The 25,654-nt window shown below is 44.8% G+C and overlaps 1 protein-coding gene across 4 annotated transcripts in view; it reads left to right on the forward strand.

Annotated features, from left to right (window-relative positions):
• LAMA5 (laminin subunit alpha 5) overlaps positions 1-25,654 on the forward strand; it is a 99,423-nt gene that overhangs the window by 49,414 nt on the left and 24,355 nt on the right. For 3 of the 4 annotated variants that reach the window (XM_075845280.1, XM_075845281.1, XM_075845283.1), the window contains exons 11-44: positions 302-361; positions 1,693-1,833; positions 2,026-2,163; positions 2,487-2,621; positions 3,334-3,468; positions 4,754-4,891; positions 5,306-5,358; positions 6,401-6,500; positions 6,589-6,638; positions 7,919-8,024; positions 8,503-8,602; positions 9,308-9,464; positions 10,534-10,672; positions 13,438-13,580; positions 13,662-13,768; positions 15,733-15,886; positions 15,960-16,120; positions 16,204-16,312; positions 16,629-16,726; positions 16,811-16,979; positions 17,453-17,579; positions 17,698-17,837; positions 17,923-18,038; positions 18,787-18,995; positions 20,548-20,752; positions 21,326-21,470; positions 21,939-22,079; positions 22,153-22,314; positions 22,395-22,499; positions 22,580-22,663; positions 22,779-23,009; positions 24,862-24,972; positions 25,056-25,183; positions 25,265-25,345. In XM_075845280.1, coding sequence (XP_075701395.1) covers positions 302-361; positions 1,693-1,833; positions 2,026-2,163; positions 2,487-2,621; positions 3,334-3,468; positions 4,754-4,891; positions 5,306-5,358; positions 6,401-6,500; positions 6,589-6,638; positions 7,919-8,024; positions 8,503-8,602; positions 9,308-9,464; positions 10,534-10,672; positions 13,438-13,580; positions 13,662-13,768; positions 15,733-15,886; positions 15,960-16,120; positions 16,204-16,312; positions 16,629-16,726; positions 16,811-16,979; positions 17,453-17,579; positions 17,698-17,837; positions 17,923-18,038; positions 18,787-18,995; positions 20,548-20,752; positions 21,326-21,470; positions 21,939-22,079; positions 22,153-22,314; positions 22,395-22,499; positions 22,580-22,663; positions 22,779-23,009; positions 24,862-24,972; positions 25,056-25,183; positions 25,265-25,345 — 4,378 coding nt within the window. The remainder of the gene's footprint in view (positions 1-301; positions 362-1,692; positions 1,834-2,025; positions 2,164-2,486; positions 2,622-3,333; positions 3,469-4,753; positions 4,892-5,305; positions 5,359-6,400; positions 6,501-6,588; positions 6,639-7,918; positions 8,025-8,502; positions 8,603-9,307; positions 9,465-10,533; positions 10,673-13,437; positions 13,581-13,661; positions 13,769-15,732; positions 15,887-15,959; positions 16,121-16,203; positions 16,313-16,628; positions 16,727-16,810; positions 16,980-17,452; positions 17,580-17,697; positions 17,838-17,922; positions 18,039-18,786; positions 18,996-20,547; positions 20,753-21,325; positions 21,471-21,938; positions 22,080-22,152; positions 22,315-22,394; positions 22,500-22,579; positions 22,664-22,778; positions 23,010-24,861; positions 24,973-25,055; positions 25,184-25,264; positions 25,346-25,654) is intronic. The other variant, XM_075845282.1, reaches the window with a different exon arrangement.

Below are 25,654 nucleotides of genomic sequence, written 5' to 3' on the forward strand. Positions count from 1 at the left end.
TCCTACAATTTGTTGCATCCAAAACAAACAAAAAAATTGCTTATGGGGTAGTGACATTCAGCACCCCTCAACCACACAGTAGGCATGAATGTTTGTTTGCAGGCGTGTGATTGGCATAGAATATAATTCAGCAATATTAATACAGCTGCTGTACCAACTTTAAATATCAAGAAATTATTTTCCACCTGATAGTGGAGATGACGCAGGATGTGGGATGCAATACCTGCTGTATAACACCAGAGGGTGCTGTGACTCCCATAGACTTCTAATGACTCTTCTCGCTCTCCCTTTTTCCTATAAGCTGTTCCAGATACATCTGACGACACACGGGCACAGAAGCAGCCGGCGGGGGAGTTCATAAGTAAGAATAATATCTAATCATTCTACAATGTCATCAACGTCCAATACTAAAAATCTAGTTGCTGCTTCCATCAGTCAGTGGATTGCCATGTTGTTATATAGCATACCCCGCGGCATCTGCAGACGTCCAATGAAATCCCTGGTGAGAGGGGAACCTGCACTGGTACTAATGGTGGAGACTTATTGTGAAATGTCATGCCACCCTCCCAAGCACTTTCGCTATCAATTCCTTACGTTTTTAAGATCTCTACATGCTGTCAGTGAATGAAAGCATTTTTCTATTCAAAGGCTGAAAAACTGTCCTGATCCGGTCCTGCCCATACACCTTAGTATGGGTGTAGCTGTAGTTTTGCTGCAGTTCAGTTTACTTATAAAAAAAAGTGTTGGACTTTTCTAGAGTGCTATGAGTATTTAGATATTCCCCTGCAGCTGAGAATTTGTTACAGTGTATCAGTGTAGGCTAAACACAGCTGCAGCTCAAGTCTTTTTTCTGTCCTGGACAGGCTGATTGCTCTTACTTACACTTATACACTGTAACAAACCCTCTGTGACACTTTGTGAGCAGGACTAGGCCAGGACAGGTTTCTAACCGCTGAGCATGAACAAAGTTCCCATCGCTTACAGTCCTTTTCACACAAGCCAAATCTATCTAAGGCTATGTTCACACAGAGTTTTTTTACGAGTTTTTTTGACACGGAAACCGCGCCGCAAAACTCGTCAAAAACGGCCCGTAAATCCCTCCCATTGGTTTCAATGGGAGGCGGAGGCGTCTTTTTCCCGCGAGCGGTGAAACCGCCTTGCGGGAGATAGAATGGACATGCCCTATCTTCGGGCATTTACGCCTCTGACCTCCCAATGACATCAATGGGAGGCAGAGAAAGCGTATTTCTCGCCGTTTTATGCCCGCGGCGCTCAATGGCCTTGGGCGAAATACACCGCGAAAATCGGCGTGCAGGGAGAGGAAAATTGTCTCAAGCTTCCAAATGGAATTTGAGGCAGAATTTCCGCCTGCAAAAAGCTCTGTGTGAACATAGCCTAAGCAGTCCGGTATCACAAAGTCTTGCCCCTCGGCACCAGCACAGGCCCAGAGCGACATTAGATTTGTGTGGTGTTCTGCTGCATCGGGGGCGTAGCTACAGGAGGTGCAGAGGTCGAAGTCGCACATTTATAATACACCAGTAGTATAAATGTCAGATGGGTCCCTGTTACAGATTTCGCATTGGTGCCCAGAATCTTCAAGTTCCGCCTCTGTGCAGCATGATATGTAGTAGGTGCTCAGTAGGTTGTGTATTGGCACAGACAGTACAGTGATTGACAGATCTTCCTCCCCAGCCTGTGATTGTAACGTATCTGGAACAGAAGGAAACGCCTGTCGCCGAGACCCATCTACCGGCACCTGTATCTGCAAATACAACTTCCAGGGAGAGGCTTGTGACACGTGTGCCCCTGGTTACTATGGCGCCACCTGCCAAGGTGAGTGTGCCCGGATGTTAATAGTTTACAAAGCTGATCCCTCCATTATGTGTAGATAAGGACCACCATAGCCTCCCCCGTACTCCTCTCCACCGCCCCCCCTCCTTATTTCCTGTCCCGCTGACTTTTCCATTAAAGTTCATATGTTTCTCCCTCCGGCCTTTAATTCTGCTATTCCCCTGTGACCTGCAGAGTGTCTGTGCTCCGGATCAGGCGTGTATGATGGCAGCTGTGATAAGGACATTGGACAGTGTGTGTGTTGGGGCGGCTTCGAGGGAACTTTCTGTGACAGATGTGCTCCAGGCTACTTCAACTATCCCTTGTGCCAATGTGAGTCCTTTATTCCTCTTTTCTCAGCATGTCATATTGAGAGTCTTACCCTTTAATATACTGTATATACACTTCTGGGGTGAATGGCCAGGACACTATGCACTTCCTGCCTTTGCTTGTTTCCGAACGTCCTGACCATGGATACAAAGCCCCTACTTCCATCCAGACATCCCATGTATTACTGAGTACTCCTGATTTTTGTTTTATGGGATTCTAGTAACATCCTGCTGTAAATGAAGCAAAACCTAACAGTGGGTAAGTAATGTCGCCATCTAGTGGCATGACATGTTACTGCAACGCTAATATCTTGTGTCCTTTATCAGTGTGTGGATGCAGCCCTGTAGGCACTTTACCCGAAGGATGCGACGAGAGGGGGCGCTGCTACTGTAAACCTGAATACGATAGCCCCAGATGTGAGCAGTGCTCTGTGGGATATCACTCCTACCCCTACTGCCAAGGTATGATCAAGCTCTGTTTAGTATCAATAGGGTTTATACTTTTAGAAGCCGCTTTACATTCAGTGAATCCCAACAATTGCAACATAAATTGTCTACATAGATCTGCTATCCCATTCACTTACTTTCTTGTAAAGCTGTTAAAACGTTGTGTTAGAACTGCATTTTATGTACGGTAAAATTCCTAACCCGCCATGGGTGCTGGATTATCAGATATTCTGGATTATTGGAGTAAATAAAATGTAGTTGTCAGGGAAGGGAGCCTCGAAGAAGCCCAATATAGAGTGCTAATACGAAATATGCCACGGTCTCTCACTGATTTTTGGAGCTTGTATACACTTCTCCCAGATTTTTACACCCCCCTTCCTTTTATTGAAGGGGAAAGAGAGAGAGGGAGGGTTCAAAGAAGAAGACTTTCCTGTTTTCTTCTATTCAGACACTGAACCAGTAGGAGATACTGGGAGATGTGAGCTCAAACGAGGGGAAGACTTTCCTGCTTTTACTATAAGACACTGAACCAGTAGGAGATGCTGGGAGATGTGAGCTTTCCTGCTTTCTCATGACTGGATCCAATACCATTTTTGGGGTTAAATACACCGCCCACTTTGATCAGTAATATCCCCTTATGAATGAAGCCTAAAGATTATTTCCATATGTAAAATTGTGGGTGTAATTAGATTAAGAGTTCATTAACCTCCTCGTCTTTTTTTCTTAGTTTGTTCATGTGATCATCGGGGGGCATTGGACAATAACTGCACCCCGACAGGACACTGCCAATGTCACCCCAGTTATACAGGACCCACCTGCAACCAGTGTGCACCTAGATACTATGGCTTCCCTACCTGCACACGTGAGTATTGCAAATACTACTAATGGCCACTAGAGGGAGCTCTTCCACTTGTCTATTAGACTATTGATCTAATGCACGGGGTCAGGCCTCATGCACACAAACTTATTTTTTTCCTCCCGTAAATACGGGTCCGGTGTCACCAGTATTCCACGCGTATTTACGGACCTGTTTTCGCTGCACTAATCGGCTGCCCCTTCTCTCTCAGTGCTGGATTGAGAGAAGGGGCAGCCCTTTCGGGCAGAGTTTCCGCAGTGATTGAAAGTAAAAAGTTCATACGTTCCGTTGTCTTGGGGACGCGTCCCTCTTTTGACATCCAGTCTGACACCTCCCTGGATGACGCGGCAGTCCATGTGACCGCTGCAGCCTGTGATTGGCTGCAGCTGTCACATGGGATGAAACGTCATCCCGGGAGGCCAAACTGGAGGAAGAAGCAGGTAAGTTAACTTTTTATACTATTCACTCCAGCGGTAGTCACTGTCCCGGGTGCTGAAAGAGTTACTGCCGATCAGTTAACTCTTTCAGCACCCTCGACAGTGACTATCACCTGACGTTGCCTAGCAACGCTCCCGTAATTACCGGTGCACACACGTAGCCACCCGTAATTACGGGAGCCCCATAGACTTCTATGGGCTGCCCGTGCTGTTATTACGGCCTGAAATAGGACATTTTCTATATTTTTCAACGCCACGGGCACCTTTCTGTAAGCATACGGAGAGGTACCCGCGGCCAATAGAAGTCCATGGGCCCGTACCGGGCGTTTTTACATTCGTGTGCATCAGGCAGAGCATGATGGGGTGTATATTTCTGGGAATGCTGCAGGTTGTTTTAGCTCAGATTATAGAAACTTTTTTTCTATGTAGTTTCTGCAGCTTTTTCTGGCTACAACTTCCGAAAATAATGTATATCAATCACATCTTTTTTTACATGTTATTGTAAATGTATACACCTGAGTGTAGGACTGCAGGACCGAGTCTACCATATAGTCTATATTTCAGTATAAAGGATCACTTCTTGGCTGCAGGGACAGCTGGAAACGGTGGCCCTAATGTAAAGGCTTTACTGGGGCCCCTCACCTACCATCACTCTATAGGATCTATAAACCGTATAGATCAAGTGCTCATTTGTATAGTGACAGCACGGAGCCCCCACAGTTAGCGCTACTCTGCTCCTATTTGGAATTGATAACGTATGGGCCCCCCAGAAATTGAGCGCAGCCCCATATCTGATATTCCACCCTCTTATAAATGATATTATTAGGAGACCTTTACATCTCTTCCTTATGCAGCTTGCCATTGCTCAAGAGAGGGCTCCCTCCACGGCATGTGTGACCTGCAGAGTGGGCAATGCAGGTGTCGCCCTGGAGTCACCGGACTGAGATGTGACGCCTGTGCCAGTGGAACGTATGGATTTCCAAACTGTGAAGGTAATGGAGGAGGCGGACTGAGTCTGGAGTCACGGCCTCTAGGATAGATTTAAAGGGACACTCCATGCAAAATAGATACATTGTATTATGCCTAGAGTAGGGTCTGAGGGGCGGAGCATGACACAGATTCTCTCTAAACATAGCGTTACATGGAAAAATTCTTTCTTCCTTCCACTAGAGGAGATTTAGGACTTTAGTGCCTACATTGAACTTAATAATAACACAGTATGCAATACGCTCCCCCTAGTGGTGGCTGCAGGAAAAATAAGTAGAGACTGAAAAATACAAAAAAACTTACCATTGTACTGTATATAAGACTTCTGCAGTTACCGAGGTTGTATGTTCTGCGTCACTATTGTAACTAAATAAGAGGACGTTTTGTATCTGCCTTTTATAGTTCTGTTTTTCTCTCAGTGGGACCCTGTAATCCAGCTGGATCTAACCCTGTCAGCGTCGATCCTCCAGAGGTAAGCTTAGATGAGAACTCTTAAATGTGCTGTCCACTCTTGACAAACGCATGGGGTTTTCAGATGCAGTTTTTTCATTCGGTTCTAACTCCACCTCAACCGCAACGTGTAAATGAACCCTTGGTTAGAAGGGTCCCCCAACAATAGGATGATTACTTCCTGTACCCTTCCGATCAGCTGTGATCGAACTTGGCAGGAAGTGTTCAATCTCCCAGCAGCGCCACCATGGGAGAAATGGAGCATTACACAGTTTCCAATTAAATCAATAAGGTGTCCATATCCGGCACGGACATGTTGGGTCCTCCAGAGCCACTCTTTGGAGCTGCGTTCTCTAGTAGATGAGGGTCTTCAATGGGGAAACCTCCTCAATGAACTCCCTAATAGGGTACTAATACAGTCCTACTAATAGGGTGACAACCCGGCTTTCCCAGAAACGTATATAACAATGAAATGATTGATTTTCCATCAACTTCACTCAATAGGAAAACTCAGTGTTCTATTTACTGATGTTTTTTTTTTCCGTTTTATTTTTGGGTTTTTGCACTTTAGGTAGCTGGTGCCAGTCTAATAAGCCATTATTTGAGGGGGAATAGGAGGTTACGGGCTCGTTTGTTGAACTTGCGGAGAACTGGAGACGGTGCTGAGCTTGCATTAGTGTTGCGGTGACGTGTGGGTGAAGACACGAGGGGTAGAGCGAACCAGGGTCCCACGGCAGGGTCACAGCTGTTTTCCTGGAGCAAGCATTCGGAATGCACTCAGTCTCTGGCATCGGGTGACATGTGTCATTGAGCGGAGAAGTAGATCACAGGGGGAGAGATGGTGATGATTTCAGTATTGCTGGCAGCCAAAGGGTTACCAGTCAGGAACTGGCCCTTTAAAGGTGCGGGGTGGGCAGAGCTTTGCCATGGGAGGAGAGAAGTGACTTGAGGGTTGAGTGGCCGTCAACTTTTATAATCCTATTATGCTCATTCCCCTATGGACTACTATGTGGAGCCCCCTATGGATCTTTCATAGCCTCATCCTGTTCTCTCATATCCTTCAGGGCTCCTGTAAATGCAAGGAAAATGTGGAGGGCACAGCCTGTGACAAGTGTAAACCCTTATACTGGGACCTCTCCTCCGAACACCCCGAAGGCTGCAAACGTAAGGAGGCTGACTGCATTATTATCACAACCCCCCACCAATATATACATGTAAATACTGAGACCAACTCTCTCTGTGCCTCCTGTAGGATGCAACTGCGGCTCCGGGACAATAAATGGAGTTGTAGAGTGTCGGCAGGTAAGAACGTTTGTTATCTAGCCATGTGAAATATTAGCTCTAAGGGAATATTTAATATATTTCCATTTTTACACCCATATATATATATATATATGTTGTTTTAGGATTAAATGCAAAATGATACCTACAGAGCAATAGAACAGCGCCACCTATTGGTCATAACATTCTGAACAACACTGTAACATTTGAGATTATAGTTTTTGGTGGAGACATGGGACTGAAAACCTATCCTGATCTATTCCTGCTCACACAGCTGCAGGGCTGATTGGAAGTGAGCGCTCTGATACACTGTAACAAGCCTTGCACCTGTGTCAGCAGTATGTTATAAGGTTAGTCGTTTGTAAGTAAGCTAAGACTGGGGTCACACTGCGTTTTTAACGTGTTTTTTTGGGGGGTTTGGTAGATAAACTCTTATGTCTCTCAATGGTTGTTCATCACCTAAAACCCAAAAAAATGCATGCTAAAAGGGCAACAAAAATGCATAGAGTGAACCCAGCCCAATCCTAACAATGCACAGCCTGAGGATCCAGTGCAGTAGAATGATTGGGCTTACATTCGGTCAGTGCACGGGGTATATTGAGAGCGTCTCCAATAATTGGAAGCACTGGATATAACACAAAGCATCAGTATAGAGACTGAGGAGCCTAAGTCACCAGTGTCGGGGGAGAGGGGATCATCAGGGGGTGGCGGACATTGCTGGACTATATACCAGGGGTGCAGAGGTTATATGGGGTGATGGATAAACTTTCGAGCGTGCGTGTAATTTCAGATGGATGTTACTGCTGGGCAGACGCGGTGAGGGGGAAGTTATGCTGTCGATTTTATTATATCCGTTACATTGATGTCTGTCGAGAATGATTGATTTTGTCTGGTTGTCCAGCCGCTGCTCCGTCCACCGCTTCTCCTTCTGTTTTAAAGGGACAGTAACAGTAAAACAAATATTTTCTCATTGGGACAATGGAAGCTTACTTGTTTTAGGTATAAGTGGGGGTCACAGCAGTCCCCTAGAATGAAGAGGTCGTGGCCGTGTGGGGCTGTGCAGGGAAAGTAGCCTAGTGTCCTCTTCATTCTCAGGACTCCCACTGACCCAGCCATATGCGATCACTTACCCCTATAAATGAATAAAACATGACGCTGGTGTCCGGAGATTTCCGTCTACATGTGGACAGATCTGTTTGAGCTTTTTGGACCTCATCAGTGCAGAGCAGGGATCTTTATCTAGGTTAATGCTGCAGGAGCAGATGATTAACCCTTCAATTTTTTGATTTCCTGTTTACTAGGTCACTGGCCAATGTTTCTGCAAACCCAATATATGCAGCGGATCATGCAACAAGTGCAAGGATGGGTTCTACAACCTCACGCCTGACAGCTACTTTGGGTGTCAGGGTAGGCTCCAAGTCCTCTTCTTCAAGTTGATATCAATGGCATCTCTAATCTTTCCATAGTCCCTTGTCCCTACCATTGTATCTCCGATTCCTAGTCTCCACATACTGTGCGGAACTTGTCCTGTGCTCAATGCTGCCCCCTGCTGTATAGTGTAATGATCAGCTAAAAGGAGTGGGGGAAGGGACGTGACAACTACTCTGAGCCCGTTTCTGACTCAGTAAAGTGGTTGTCACTTTACAAGCCCCCCTTTTTTTTTTCTCTTTGACTCACTGCAAGTATCACGTCCGGTTTCTATCACGGTGCGGAATTCCCCTCTAATTGGAGATCTGGAAATTCCTCTGTAATTCTCTGTTAGGACAGCGGATGCCTCCTCCGCATTCTTAAGCTAAGGCCCCTATAAATATCTTCATGCTGCCTCCTCGGGCCTAGGCAGCTAATGCTTGACAGAATGAACTAACCAGGTGTTTACCCCTTGCAGGATGCCAATGTGACATCGGAGGCTCAGTCGGCTTGGCGTGCAACGCGAGGACCGGTGAATGCCAATGTCGTGAGAATGTGCAAGGTCCCCAGTGTAACCAGTGAGTATCGGTGGAGGACCGGACGTATCTCATATATCGTGCTGCATAATGAATGTAGTTAATATACTGTATTAATGGTTACAGTCTGCTCCGTCAAGCAGCGCCAGCTGTCGCCCCTAATTAAATTACAGTGAAATTGACCTCTGTTTGTGTCGTACAAAGTCAGCCGTAGCCATGCCAGCTCCCGACTCTCCACCAGTGCAGAGCAAAGGCATCAATATTGTTACGATCGAGTGTCAAATTTAAAGGAACAAAAGCATTAATCGTTCCAGAATATGGTTTGTGCTTCAAGATCTCCGCTTGCTGTCAGTGAATGGAACTATTGTTGTATACATCCAGAGGCTGAAAAATCCACGGTTTCCAACTGACTCCGGTATAGGGCTTTTTATGGTGTATCCAAGCGGACATGATTGTGTTGAGCCTCTGGAAGTTAATGGAAATGTTTCCAATCATTAATATTTAAAATGGGGGGGGGGGATGCGGCAGAACCGAGCTAGATCGGTGGCGGTCTGACCGCTGGGACAACCACTGATCGCTAGAATGGTGGACCCCGGACCCTCGTGTTCCCCCGCTGCGCTACTGTGGTTAGGAGGACTGCCGAGCATTCGAAGTCCATGAAGTTAGCTACTTGTTTAAATTGAATTATAAAAAGTATATAATTGTAGATTAGGTTTTAAATAATTTATTCTCGGTTTTATTCCTTAGACCAGTGAATGGCTATTACTTTCCAGACCTGCATCACCTCAGATTTGAAGTGGAGGATGGGCGAACAACTGATGGAAGACCAGTCCGCTTCGGATTCAATCCTCTGGAGTTTGAAAACTTCAGCTGGAGAGGATATGCTCAAATGTCTCCATACCAGGTAAAACTGTCTATATCACGGGTGCTGCAAGCAAATTCTATCTATATGCACTGACAATTCTGCTGGTTATCATCAGGAACAGTCAATAAGGGGCATATCTGACAACAAGCTTAACAGCTCAGCTAAGCTCCTATGTTGCCAGGGGTAGAGATGGTCATCATATGACTGTACAGTAACTGGTGTGAAAATGACACTTCCCAGAATGCAAATCACTAAAGCAATCTCCGTGAAGACACAACTAACAGGGCATGCTGTGATTTCTGCTCTGAAGCCTGTACAGTTCTGACTGCAGCTCTGGAGTATTAAACAGGCTGTACATTCAAAATGTATGTGCACAGTGACTACCAGCAGAATGTGAGTGCAGCTCTGGAGTATAATACAGGATATAACTCAGGATCAGTACAGGATAAGTAATGTAATGTATGTACACAGTGACTCCACCAGCAGAATAGTGAGTGCAGCTCTGGAGTATAATACAGGATGTAACTCAGGATCAGTACAGGATAAGTAATGACATGTACACGGTGACTCCACCAGCAGAATAGTGAGTGCAGCTCTGGAGTATAATACAGGATATAACTCAGGATCAGTACAGGATAAGTAATGTAATGTATGTACACAGTGACTCCACCAGCAGAATAGTGAGTGCAGCTCTGGAGTATAATACAGGATGTAACTCAGGATCAGTACAGGATAAGTAATGTAATGTATGTACACAGTGACTTCACCAGCAGAATAGTGAGTGCAGCTCTGGAGTATAATACTGGCTGCAACTCAGGATCAGTACAGGATAAGTAATGTAATGTACACGGTGACTCCACCAGCAGAATAGTGAGTGCAGCTCTGGAGTATAATACGGGATGTAACTAGTATGTATTTACAAAGTTAATGTTATGTTTTTAATTTAATATTTCAATTATGTTTTTTACCTCTTTTTGTCAGGATAAACAGTCTAATTTCTTAGAAATAAAATATACTGTCAATGTTTACAGTGCTCGTGCTGGCTGATTATTATATAGCTCTGTAGAGAACGTTCTACTGATTCTATTGCATTCCCCTCTATTTACAGCCAAAAGTCATACTGACCATCAACGTGACTTCCCCCGATCTCTTCCGAGTCGTGTTCAGATATGTGAATCGCGGTGTGGACAGCATCTACGGGAAGGTGTCACTCATTGAAGAGAAGAAGTTTAACGCTTGTGCCAATTGTAAGTATCTCCCTGCCAGTAACAAGTGGTACATTCCACAGGGCAGACAGTCAGGCTCTGTTAGCTGCAGAATGTCTCATTAGACAAGTAGAGGGGGTTGGAGTGCAGACACAAGATCGTCCGCTCGTTCTGGTCACAAATGTCATGGAAATGAAGCCGCTCTCATCTCCTATGGGATATATTTGTTCTGGAACGTAATTACAAGGCTCATCTATTTCCCTGCCTGTAACAGAGCTTTGCCGGGTGTGAGAAGAACATTTGGAAACTCTTCTGAACATAGGACAACAACTGTGAAAACTCATTACATGTGATAAACCTAAAACATTCAGTGTCAGCAAAACCCTGAGCCTGGCAGCTGATGGCAACGCAGTTTGTTTCCAGTAAATTTGATATCCGTGCACCCCATTGGGTGAATCTACGCTTGCATATTGGGCAATTGCACAAATAGCAATTCCCTAATATACTTCTGTTATCTGCATCTCCTGCTGTACATGTAGGAGTGTTCTTATAATAGAGCAGGGAAGCCTTGGGAGTTCCCGAGATCTTCTTTGTCAGCCAGTCCATAGCTAAGGGATGTTTTATGACCCGTGTGTGCTACACTATAGTTAGAATGGAGTCCTCCATAAATGTCATCTATTGATGGTCACACCGTTCAGCTACCACGCTCTATTATCAGACTGCTTATAAAGAGAGCGTTTCCAACAATAGGAGTAACTGGAGGACCCGGCTTGTTAGTAAATCACATGGACAGCCCATAGGATTTTGATGGAAAATTTGTAATCCTTTATTCCTCCAGTGGTGGCGCTGCAGGGAAATTGAACACTAGCTGTCAGATTCCCTCTAGATTACAGATGATTGCTGGGAGACTCTTCGAACAAGAAGTTATTGCCAAAAACAAAACAAAAAAAGCTTTAGGGGATTGTACTAATGTTTGCCATGGCTTATAATGAATAAATTAATGAAGACTTGAATTATTGAGATACACGTTGCCATTGCCAAATCGGCAATTTAAATATATCTGCTTGCAGTCAGTGGATGGAAACCAGAATGTTTCTAGTCAAAGACTAAAAACCCATCCTGACCTAAAAGTTCTTACAGCTGAGAGTTTGTTACAGTTGTGTCCAGTCTAGACTTCATGTTTGCTACAATGTATCAGTGCAGGTAAAATGTATGAGTGTGGACTGAGCCTGTTAAAGCGATATTACCAGGATTGACATTTATCAACTATCCACAGAATAGGCGATAAGTGTCTGATCACTAGGACCCCTGTTCTAGCGATCAGTGGGGGTCCTAGTGATCAGATACTTATAATTTATCCTGTGGATAAGTAATAAATGTCGATTGCGGGAATACCCTTTAAAGGAACAGTGTTACCACAATTTTTTTTTAAAATATGTTAAAGATGGTAGTGCTTTATTAAAAAACGTTTGGATTAATTTGTGTGTTTGTGTGTTACTTTTTCTTATTTTTACACTTTTTCTTCCCTATGGGGGCTGCCATTTTTTTTTCCATTTCTGTATGTGTCGATTAACGACACATACAGACATGGAATACGGCAGCCACAGTCCCATAGGGACTGCGAACGGGTCCCGTCCCATCCACTTCTGTGTACGCCGTCTGTGTGGGAACTGCGCATGCGCCGCTCCCACACAGTCCAATTTGAAATGCGCGCCATCCGGCGCCATTTTCCTGTGGACCGGAAGTCGCGGCCAGACAGTAATATTACTACTTCCGGTCGCGGCTTCCGGACTTGTGCACTTGGACCAGCGGCAGCGGACGGGCCGGAGGGAGCCGCGGCGGCAGGAGCAGGTAAGTGATTTCTATGTATGTTCGTGTTTGTTTACTACTGTATGTAAACCTTCTACACTGTGTGTTAGCTCAAAAAATGGCGACACACAGTGTAGGAGGTTACACCGTTCAAACCACTCGTTTATCCCGGCACTAGCCAGGATAAAGGAGGGGGGGATGCTGAGAGCTCACTAGAGCGAGTGCTTTTTACCCAATTTTGCAGCAAAAAGCAATGTGGTTGCTTTACCACATGCAATGCTGCAATTTTGGGAATAGCTCCATCTAGTGACCAGCAATGGGAAATATTATAAATTAGAATCTAATTTATAATATTTCCTGACTCGTGAAAAAAATTTGAACAATGTTTAAACACCTACACACTAAATGTTTAATTTAAAAAAAAAAACACATGTTTTGCTAGCAACACATTCCCTTTAAGGCCTCATGCACACGGCCATACCCGTAATCATGGTCCGCAATTTTTGGCACGGCCCGTAAATAGCAAAAGATAGGGAATGTCCTATCTCTTGCAGTACAATTTTACGGCCCGGACACCTATCTGTAGCGATTCGGAAGGGTGTCCGCGGCCAATAGAACTGAATGGGTCGGTAATTGCGGAGCGTATTACGGTCCGCAATTACTGATAACTTTTACGGTCGTGTGCATGGGGCCTTACAGAGAATTGCAATTGCAGCAAAACTTCAGCTCTGAGAAGTAAAAGGTCTGTAAAGGTTTCCAAGCACTTGATGTAGAATCAAATGTTTCCATTCACTGACCGCAATCAGAAATCTTAGAAACAATGAGGAATTGACACACAAAGTTAATTTGGAAGCTGCAGAACTTTTCATTTGCTATTAATCTTTATTTACATAGAACCGGGAAACCTCTTTAAGAACCTATCAAACAGCAGAGGTCGGCAGAGACCCCCTACATGGTGATATGATCAAGAGATTATTTTGACCTTTCTTCCCTTGTAGGTTCTGAACAGATCAAGCAGATCGTCTTTCCTCCAAGTAAAGACCCGGCCTTTGTCACCATCCCACATGGAAGTATTGGGGAACCCTTTGTCCTGAATCCCAACACGTGGTCGGTAGTGATTGAGGTGGAGGACGTGCTTCTGGTGAGGCCCAGGTTCTTCACATGCAGGTGTATTCTGTTCTCTTGGGTCGAGTCTTCTCTCATACAGTTTCTTCCTTCTTAGGATTATCTGGTCCTGCTTCCCAGTGCTTACTATGAGGCCCCCATCCTCCAGGTGAAAGTAACCGAGGCCTGCACCTATTCCCCCTCCCAGGAGCAAAGCAACCAAAAGTGAGAAAAAGATGTTCTTCATGATAAAGTCAGTAACTGTAGTGAGAGATCTCCAGCAAGAGATGTAGGTTTTACCCACCGGCGCTGGCACAACCGGTATACCCGGGTCACCACCTAACACCGATATCTAATCTATCTCATATCTATCTCATATCTATCTCATATCTATCTATCTCATATCTATCTATCTCATATCTATCTATCTATCTCATATCTATCTATCTATCTCATATCTATCTATCTATCTATCTCATATCTATCTATCTATCTCATATCTATCTATCTCATATCTATCTATCTCATATCTATCTATCTCCTATCTATCTATCCCATATCTATCTATCTATCCCATATCTATCTATCTCATATCTATCTATCTATCTATCTATCTATCTATCTATCTATCTATCTATCTATCTATCTATCTATCTATATCTATCTATCTATCTCATATCTATCTATCTCATATCTATCTATCTCATATCTATCTCATATCTATCTATCTATCTATCTATCTATCTATCTCCTATCTATCTATCCCATATCTATCTATCTATCCCATATCTATCTATCTCATATCTATCTATCTCATATCTATCTATCTCATATCTATCTATCTCATATCTATCTCATATCTATCTATCTATCTATCTATCTATCTCATATCTATCTATCTCATATCTATCTATCTCATATCTATCTATCTCATATCTATCTATCTCATATCTATCTATCTCATATCTATCTATCTTCTAATGCTTTTGTCGAGTTCTCCTGTATATTTGTCATATAACACAGTGCGTGCATTTACATGTAATATTGCATCCAGCTTTATTTGTGAATGTCTCTGATCCATAAAGTAAAGGCTGTATAAAAAAATGTTTTTTTCTTTTTCCGTAATTTTACTTGTAGAATATCTTGGTCAACATTCATGTTTCAAATTAATTTATTGAATTACAACAGAAGTTGGACATACAATATGCATTTTACACTTGGAAATAGTACAGTGAGACTTCACGCAGGAAGTCAATAGGCGACATCCATCCGGGTATATTTGAAAAAACCTTTATAAAAGTCACAGTATGAACATGGTAACTGGTATAAGAAGCATACAGAGAATAAATTATATATATCACATAGAGACATCCTCCATGTATTCCAGATCACAAAGTTTTAATAATAACCAAAGCTAAGGATAGGGACCCCAGCACCAAGCACTCCTCCACCACACATTGAGGACGTTATATTGCTAAATAATGAGAGGTTTGGGGCCACCATAGAACGTACCCATGGAGACCAAATCTTTTATAAAATTGTGCTACAGTATCATGTCTAACGGCGTTGAGTTGTTTGTAAACCAAGATTTTATTCAATTTTTCACCGCCGTAAGTGAAAGTAAAGGCCGTCTCCCGTTTTGTGCAGTATGTATGCGAGCTGACATCATAAAGAGTTGAAGCAATTTAAAGGTAGGGTAAAGGGCCTTTTACACCAGCCGTCAATAGGCCGGTGCAGCGAACGCCGATCAATGAGACATCGTTGATCGGCGCTCCTTTGCTCCTGTCACACGGAGCTATGGATGGGGAAGAGCGGTCGTTACTCCGATCATTATTATCAGGTCGGCAGCGCATCTCCGTTTACACAAGGAGACGCGCTGCCAACAACGATAATATTTCTCTTTTTAAATCTATACAATCAGAAGATTATCGAGCGTTTGCTCTTTCATCTGCTGATCGCTGCCCTGTTCACACAGGACAATTACCGGCAACGAGTGTTATACGAACGCTCGTCTGCACGATAATCACCAGTGTAAAACCCCCTTAAGAAAGACCGTCTGGTTTAATCCCTAGCAAAGTTAGCATGAGTTAGCAAGTGTCATAATCGTCCTCCAAAAGTATTTGACTTTCTGACAGGCCCCTTGGTCCGCATTCATACCTGACTTCACCATCCCATTATCTCTGTTCCAGTTGTCTGCTGTACAAATATCTCTCTCTGGATGAATTTCCATCATCGGAAGGCAGTGATGGCGTCTGTCGCATGGATAACAGCCTTCCGCGGCCCTGTCAGACTGAGCAGATCACTCCCCGACATCCACCTCTGATTGGTTGCTATGGAAGTGATGTAAGTATGGGGCCTCCTCTTGGGAAATAAATTGGTGCTTAAACCATCCACTAACCCACACATTGCCTTCTAGATTGACGTCCTGTTCCACCTGCCGGTCCCCCACCCGGGTCGTTACGCCATTGTTGTTGAATACGCCAATGAGGAGGACCTTCAAACCACCAATGTAGCCGTGAACTCTCCGCAGAGACCTCCACAGCAGGGAACCTTCGCCTTCTATCCTTGCAAGTTCAGGTCCGTCTACATTTTTGTTTTTTAAGGCGTTAGGTTTCTTCTGGTAACCCTTTGCGACTTGACTTGGGTTACTTTTCTTACAGTTTCTTGTGCCGTGGGGTGGCATTGGATGCCCTGCAGAAGGTGGCCTTTTTTGATCTCACCACCGAAGTCACAATTCGATTCTCAGCAGACAAGACACAACTGCACTTGGTGAGTCTCTCGAGAATGTTGTCACCGTTTGTCCGCAACAAGTACCACTAATAGCCAGGCTACTTTTTTCTATTTTTCCCACTTGGTCTCTGTTTGCGATATTTTCCACCCCATGAAAGGTTTCTGGGCCAAGGAGTCATGGCTCTATTTGACACGTGAAGCATTTGTAGTATACAGGATGCAGTCTGCCATAAACGGCAAACACAGGCTGTGATAAAATAGTACATATGCAGGGGATTTGTTTTCCCCTTGCGGTTTCCTTTTAACGATACGTTTTCAGGCATTTCTTAATTTTCCCAATTTGTTCCTCTTCCAGGGCAAGATCTTCTTGATCCCTGCTGATCAGTACACCATGGAATACATTGAGCCAAAAGTTCATTGCATTGCTGTTCATGGATCCTTCAACCCTAGCAGGTACCGTATGCAGTGTTCACATCTTCAGTTTCATGGTCACTCCTTATCCTTGGCTGCTTTCTGATCTGATTACTTTCCCCACAGTGGTTCCTGTACCCCATCAAGATTTCATAAACCATCACAGTCCGTGGTGTTGATCAATGGGAAGACCGGAACAGATGCGAACAGTATCCCTCAGTCACCATCCCACCCTGCACCATTGCCTCCGACAGCTGTAGATGCCACTAAGCTGATCCGGTTGCAGTCCCCAGAGGTGTGTAACTTGTGTAATAATAATTTTTTACATTATGAGGGGGTCTCATAAAAAAAGAGCCTTTCCCATACATGTCCAGGAGGGGGACACAGTGAGTCTGGGTAAGAGCATTTAGGAACAGAGGTCCGATGTGAAATTTGTACCAAGTTCCCCTCATAGCCGGCTCAGGTGTATGTATAACATGTGGACCTCCCAACTCCAGTGAGCCCGAGCGTCAACCCAGCTTTGCCCGCTTCTAACTAGCCCTGGTCCACCTCGACCATCGCATGCCGTGTATATATAGTACTGCTGTCCTCTTATGTGGCACCTGGATATTTGTGCCCTTTTAAGACCCAGAGTTTACACACCTACACCTATGTATAATCGATGTATAAACCTCACAGTTATTGCATAATTTCTGCATTGTATACAAGACAGACGTATTTACTATGATATCTGATATCTGTTTTATTTCTTCTTCCTTCCTCGTCTAGACGGAGGTGACCTATAATGGCCATATTCAGACCCCTGGGCGATACGCCTTCATTATCCACTACTATCAGCCCTCACAACCCTCATTTACAATCGAGGTTCATATACATGGAGGACGTGTATGGCGAGGTGAGGTTTTATGTGTTAAGTTGCCTCATAAAGTCCAATGACTGTTTGATATCCTTGTGGATTTCGTGTGTATGACATACAGCTTTAAAGACCCCTTCTATCTTTCCCCCCCGCCTAGGATCAGCTAATGCTACGTTCTGTCCCCATGGTTATGGCTGCCGCAGCTTGGTCCTTTCCGAGGATCAGGCCATACTAGACGTGACCGATAACGACCTTTCAGTCACCGTCCGCGTCCCCGATGGCAAGATCATCTGGCTGGTAGGTAAATGGAGGGTTCTTGTGTCACCCGTTCGGCCATCCATCGTCATTCTCTGGTTAATCTTCCTGTGATCTGTTTTCTTAGGACTACATTCTGGTCATTCCTGAGGACAGTCACAGCTCGAGTTACCTGGTGGAAGAGCCGCTGGACAAATCTTACTATTTTATTAGTCAATGCGGCGCCAACAGCTTCCAGAGCAAGTAAGTATCCTTATCAGTATGTAGTGGGAATACCACAAAATTCATCAATGAGCGATGAGCTGATCATGGTGGGTCACATTGCTAAAGGTACTATTACACGGCCCGGCATGGGCCGTATAAAGGAGCGCCGATCTACGAGACAGCTCGTTGATCGGTGCTCGTTTGCTCCTATCACATGGAGCAATAATTGGATATGTGTAGGGATGAGCGCTCATTACTTCGATCGCTCGTCCCTATACAACTTCATCAGGTCTTCATCGCATCTCCCACATTACACAGGGACATGTGCTGCCGGCAACGATGATTTTTAACTCTTCATAAAAGATGGATCAGCCGTTTGCTCGTTAATCGACCGATCGTTGCTTTTATTACACAAGGCAATGATTGCAAACGAGCGTTCATATAAATGCTCAATTGCCCGATCATTGGCCCATGTAATAGGGCCTTAACACCTTATGGGAGCCATTGAGTAAAAGAATCAATGGAAATGCAAATGATGCAGTTCGCTCCGACCTGTGACGCTCCAACTGCAACTCCTAGCATTCTGGGAGCATGGGACCCACCATGATCAGAGGTTGGTGACCACTGAGTAATTTATGGAGGTCAAAAGTCCCCCAGTTCCACCTTTTGCGAAGGGTCAGGGGGCTCCGTCTGTCACATTCACTTATGGAAAGACATTGTCTATCATATATATTGTAAAAGTGCCGCTTATCTTTGTCCTCGCTGATCTGTCTGTGTTTTCCTACAGCCCGGCCTCCTCTAAGTTCTGCAGAGACGCTGCCAACTCTCTGTCGCTCTTCTATAACAATGGGGCCCAGTCCTGCCATTGTCACGAAGCTGGCTCTCTGAGCACGGCGTGCGAGCCTTTTGGAGGTCAATGCTCCTGCAAGCCAAATATAATCGGAAGAGATTGTTCCCGCTGTGCTATAGGATTCTGGGGATTTCCTGACTGCAGACGTAAGTTCCTTAATTCCTACAAGAACATTGATGGTCCATTCCAGAGAAGCGTGGTTCCTTATATCCGCTCTGAGGACCATAAACTTAGCAATATTCATAATATTATAATAATGATGATGATGATCTGTCCTTCTAGTGTCTCTAAAGTAAAAAAAAATATCACTGCGTGCTGGCCGGATTGGGAGATAGGACAGGTCATGTTTCCATAGGGGGCTCTCCAGTCTCCTGTAAATAAAGCTCAATGGTTGGATAATGGCAAGTTCTACAACTTTCTATTATAGTTTTGTTTATATCCCTTGTCATTTCTATGACCTCTGGATTCTGTCAGTGCATGAAAACAAAATGGTTTACATCCAGAAACTGGAAACCCTCCCAAAAAAACAAATACTTACAGCTAAAGGTTTGTTACAATCGTATACATTAGCAGCACAAATCTCTCTTGGTTGTTTGCTTCAATGTATCAGTGCAGGTTAAATGTATCAGCCTGGAGTTCACACTGTTTAGCTTAGGGCCTGTTCACATCAGCGTTGCCCTTCCGCTGAGGGGTTCCGTCGGAGGTTTCCATTGGGTTAACCCCTCAACGGAAACCTAGCTAATGGTTTCTGTCTGTTACCGTTGTGACAGGGTTCCATTGTTCTTGACCATCAATAGCACAGTCGACTGCGCTATTGATTCTGTCAAAACGACGGAACCGTGTCACAACGGTAACCGACAGAAACCATTAGCTAGGTTTCCGTTGAGGGGTTAACCCAATGGAAACCTCCGACGGAACCCCTCAGCGGAAGGGCAACGCTGATGTGAACAGGCCCTTAGGCCCCATGCACACGAACGTGTTCATTTCTATGGGCCCATGCACACTATCCGTGTTTTCACGGGTCTCCGCATGTCCGCAAATCCGTGCCGCAGAAACTCAGGACATGTCTTATTACAGCCCGCAAATTCGATGCAGACATGCCCATAGAAGTCAATGTGCCCGTGGAAATTGCGGATACACCTCCGTGTGTCAACCGCAGTTTGCGGATTTGCGGAAGTGTTTTCTAGGCGACGACTGGGAATGAGTTCTGTCGTCATCCTGTTTTACCTAGGCTTTTTTTTTTTTATCCGCATTTTGCGGATTACATACAGATGAACTGCGGAGGACATTTCACGGAACACGATCCTGGAATTTGCGGACCAGAAAAACACTACGGTCGTGTGCATGAGGCCCTTACAGGGAATTGTCTAGACTAAATACAATTGTAACAAACTCCGCTGTGAGATGCCTTAGATCTGTGCAGGTTTTTTAGCCTGTTGGTGTAAACAATGAATGTTTCCATTTACTAAAAGAAAGCAGAGATTTTGAAAATGGAGAAAAATTGAAACTCAAATTAAATCAGAAAGTTGCAGAACTTTTTATCATACCGTGATTAAACTTTATTGACCTAAGATTGGAAAACTATTCTTGAAATATTGAAAAACTCCTACTAAGACAGTACAAGGTGCTTTGTACCATTATAGGGGCACCTGGGTTTGCTCTTTCACAGGCACTAATAATTTTCCGTCCTCTCTTCAGCCTGTGACTGTGGATCGCGGCTGTGTGATGAAGTGACCGGTCAGTGCATCTGTCCCCCTCACACGGTGAAACCAGAGTGCACCGCGTGTCAGCCCCAAACATTTGGCTGTCACCCCCTAGTGGGTTGCGAAGAGTGTGACTGCTCTGAGATTGGACTGCAGAACAAGACCCAACCAGAATGTGATATCCAGTCCGGACAGTGCACGTAAGTGAAGGTGCAGCCGTGCATATATGTTTTGGTGCATGTTAGCTTTTCTTTAGTCACATTTATTTAATGTATTTTTTTTTTTTGTGAAGAGTGATGGAATAACACATGAACGCAGGATCAGACTACACAGGGTTTATTTGTAGTCTGTCACCATGGTGACACACAAGCTAGTATGGGAGCTGTATACACAATACGGTTCAAACTATTATTTTGTATCAAGACTTGCAAAGTTTGATCATTCTTTTAATTTAGATTCATTTGAGCAATCAAAAATATTTGCAAAAGTCCGACATATATGATCAAATTGTCTGTCATCCATGTCTTCTAGCATTTTCTATTTTATGCTGTAAGGCTTTGAGTTCTTCACTGCACTTTGGTTATAGGAAAACTTGCGAATTTTGAACTTCGCTTTGGTTGTGAACAGATAAGAAAGCATCTTGTGACCAGAGAGGGGTCAGCACTGTATACATTTACTTTTGTTATGTAGCTAATTTGATCATTTTGACTACAGTTCTAAGATTCCATAGAAAAGTCCATCTGTTATTGACATGAACCGGCTGACTCTTCTAGGTGTAAACCCAACATCATGGGACGCCGATGTGAAAAATGCGCATCTGGTTTCTATGGTTACCCCAACTGCAGACCTTGTGAATGCAACCAAGCGGGCACAGAGCCAGCTGTATGTGATCCTGTTACAGGGCGGTGTCTCTGCAAGGTATGGGTTTCAACTTTAAAAACCATTTAAACTTTATTTGATATTGCTGGAAGGCATCTAATCCCAAGTGCACAGTGAATAACTAAGACCTTACTGAGACCCCATTCCAGAGCTGGGGAGAGGTGGCCATTTGTATCCACTGGCATTGGATGGGTTGGTGCCACCAGTACCTCTGGATTCCCACAATGTGATGGTTATTCATTAGCCCGCAATGTTTATTTTACATAGGTTCCCTTTAATGGGGTTGTCTAGAGTTTGAAAAACGTGGCTGCTCTCTTTCAGAAATAGCACCACTTCCGTCCACTGGTTGTGTTTAGTATTGCAGCTCAGCTCCTTTTGAAGTGAACAGGACTGAGCTGCAATACCACACACAATCTGTGGACCGGTGTGGCGCTGTTTTTGGAAGAAAGCAGCCGTGTTTTTCTAATTCTGTACAACCCATTTAAGTAATTTACGGTCTATGTGTAGGAAAATGTTGAAGGTCGTAACTGTGACCAGTGTCGCCTGGGCACTTTCTTCCTGGATGCTGACAATCCCAAGGGCTGTACCCGCTGCTTCTGTTTTGGCGCCACCGATCGCTGCCACACTGGATCCAAGTATCGAACCCAGGTAGGGCATGTCCTGCTTACGCGGATTTCCCCTTCTTCTCCTTCTCTACACTTTTTGACCTCATGTCTTTTAGTTTAGCGACATGAGAGCATGGGTTCTGATTGGAGGAGATCGCCAGGAGGTGGAGATCACAGAACTTCTTACTGACGGTCTCAATGAGGCTGATCTGAGGGACGTTCCTGATGTCTACCAGGAGTTCTATTGGCATGCACCTCGCAGCTACCTTGGAGACCGAGTGAGTTTAGGCCTTCCTTACAATAGCCTGTCATATATCTTGTCATGACCCGCTCTAACCATTTCATTCTTTGATCACAGGTTTCTACTTATGGGGGATTCCTAAGGTACGAACTGAATTCTGAAGCCATCAGAGGAGACCAGATCTACATTCCCGTGGAGCGGCGGCCAGACATCATACTAAAGGTATAAGGCGTGAGCGCCACTTTTGCTTTCATAGGTCTTGGAGCACAGTAGATTCTGAAGTTTCTTGTCCATCTCTGCAGGGGAACCAGATGAGCATCGCCTTCCTGGAGCCAAAATATCCTTTACCTGGAGACGTTCACCAAGGTCGGGTCCAACTTATCGAGGTAAATCAGTGTGTGACGTCCGTGTGGTAAAGGGCACAAACCTGATGTCTGGTAACGGCCCAGGCTGAAAGGGAGATCGATGTTCATTGTTGTCTATTATTCCATTGGTTGGCAGAGTAACTTCATTCATATTGGTACCAATTATCCGGTCTCCCGTGAAGACATCATGATGGTTTTGGCAAATTTGGAAGCTCTGCAGATTCGTGCTCTGAATTCCCAGTCTTCCTCCATGGTGTCTCTGCGCCAAGTTATTATGGAGATCGGTCAAGGGACGGGCGTAGGAGTGAGGGCCAGCAATGTGGAGCTGTGTATGTGCCCTGCCAACTACCGGGGCGATTCCTGTCAGGTACCTAATTTGTTTCTCAATGTTTCCAAGCTGCCCATCCCCCTTTTTTCATTTGAAAGTAATTAAAAGCAAATACATCCATGACTACGATGCTGTTGCCTTCTTACTGGGGTGGTGGAGGTGGTCGCTCTTTCACTTCATATGGCGGAACCACATCATTAAGAAGTGTGGGTTAATGGAGGGGTTGAGGGCACGTCTCTGACTTTTGTAGATGGAAAAGAGGGACATAAATATATTTTTCAGTTTCCGCAATGCCCCATAACCGGGCCAATCATATTGCCACCATTGTACTCTCAACCATGGGACCCTATTACAGAACAGACACAGTGCCCCTATAACAGCCAAACTACAACAGTACTTCTACTACAGAGCCATCCTACCGCAGTGCCCCTATAACAGTTATCCTACAGCAGTGCCCCTATAACAGTTCTCCTACAGCAGTGCCCCAATTACAGGGTTATCCTACAGCAGTGCCCCAATTACAGGGTTATCCTACAGCAGTGCCCCTATAACAGTTATCCTACAGCAGTGCCCCAATTACAGGGTTATCCTAAAGCAGTGCCCCTATAACAGTTATGCTACAGCAGTGCCCCTATAACAGTTATCCTACAGCAGTGCCCCTATAACAGTTATCCTACAACAGTGCCCCTGTAACAGGGTTATCCTACAGCAGTGCCCCAATAACTGGGTTATCCTACAGCAGTGCCCCTATAACAGTTATCCTACAGCAGTGCCCCTATAACAGTTATCCTACAGCAGTGCCCCTATAACAGTTATCCTACAGCAGTGCCCCTATAACAGTTATCCTACAGCAGTGCCCCTATAACAGTTATCCTACAGCAGTGCCCCAATAACAGGGTTATCCTACAGCAGTGCCCCAATAACAGGGTTATCCTACAGCAGTGCCCCAATAACAGGGTTATCCTACAGCAGTGCCCCAATAACAGGGTTATCCTACAGCAGTGCCCCAATAACAGGGTTATCCTACAGCAGTGCCCCTATAACAGTTATCCTACAGCAGTGCCCCTATAACAGTTATCCTACAGCAGTGCCCCTATAACAGTTATCCTACAGCAGTGCCCCTATAACAGTTATCCTACAGCAGTGCCCCAATAACAGGGTTATCCTACAGCAGTGCCCCAATAACAGGGTTATCCTACAGCAGTGCCCCAATAACAGGGTTATCCTACAGCAGTGCCCCAATAACAGGGTTATCCTACAGCAGTGCCCCTATAACAGTTATCCTACAGCAGTGCCCCAATAACAGGGTTATCCTACAGCAGTGCCCCAATAACAGGGTTATCCTACAGCAGTGCCCCTATAACAGTTATCCTACAACAGTGCCCCTATAACAGGGTTATCCTACAGCAGTGCCCCAATAACAGGGTTATCCTACAGCAGTGCCCCAATAACAGGGTTATCCTACAGCAGTGCCCCAATAACAGGGTTATCCTACAGCAGTGCCCCTATAACAGTTATCCTACAGCAGTGCCCCTATAACAGTTATCCTACAGCAGTGCCCCTATAACAGTTATCCTACAGCAGTGCCCCAATAACAGGGTTATCCTACAGCAGTGCCCCTATAACAGTTATCCTACAACAGTGCCCGCGTGACAGGGTTATCCTACAGCAGTGCCAGAGTGTAATAGAGCCCTAACAGCAGCCTGTTCTGGGGGCCTCACACATACCCAATAGAGTTATGGGGGATACTCAGTAGGGTACACGTACCACCGGTTGAGAACTATGCATTAGATGAGGTGGAGGGGGGGGGGGCTACATGAACGTAATATACAGGGTCTAGCTGGGTTACTTTTCTCCATGAAGATCTAATATCTGATTTCTCTTCTGACAGGAATGTGCCGCTGGCTTTTACCGAGACAAGGGTCTCTTCTTAGGCAAGTGTGTGCCCTGTAACTGCGGCGGGCATTCTGACCAGTGCTTACCGGGAACTGGTACCTGCGTGGTGAGTTTTTGTTTTTTAATCTTTCCAAATAACAACCACAATGATCCAGAGCGAGCCATTAACACCTGACCTCATCTCTCCAGAAATGCCAACACAACACAGAGGGTGGCCAGTGCGAGCGCTGTAAAGAAGGGTTTGTGTCCAACGGAACAGTGGATGGAGTGTTACATTGTGTCGCCTGCCCTTGCCCGCTCTCTGTGCCCTCCAACAAGTGCGTACTATCTGATAGCATATTATAGAGTTCTCACGTGTCTCGTCATTTTAACCCATGCATTTTATATGGCGCCCACAGTTTTGCCATTGGATGTGTGCAGAGGGGTTCATCTACTCAGTGTCTCTGTATGTCGGGCTATGCTGGCGCGAAATGTGAGCGGTAAGTAAAGAACCGACAGATATGCCATCTATGACTATGGATTATACTGAGTAACATCACAGTTATCTAAGAGGACATTGGGGGGGATTTAGGGAACCCGTCTTAAAGCATTACCCTGTCTATACACAACAGTCCAGCCTCGTATATGTGAAACAAGCTTAAACATTGTATCATGAAAAGTTCTGGAACATTTCAATATCATTTGTGTTTCGTATTTCCACCATTATCAAGTTCTCTGTTTGTTGTCAGTGAGTTCTAACATTATTATCAGTGACTGAATATCTATCCTGATCTTACACAACTGAGAGA

The sequence above is a fragment of the Rhinoderma darwinii genome, chromosome 13, assembly GCF_050947455.1.
Source record: "Rhinoderma darwinii isolate aRhiDar2 chromosome 13, aRhiDar2.hap1, whole genome shotgun sequence".
Classification (NCBI taxonomy): Eukaryota; Metazoa; Chordata; class Amphibia; order Anura; family Rhinodermatidae; genus Rhinoderma; species Rhinoderma darwinii.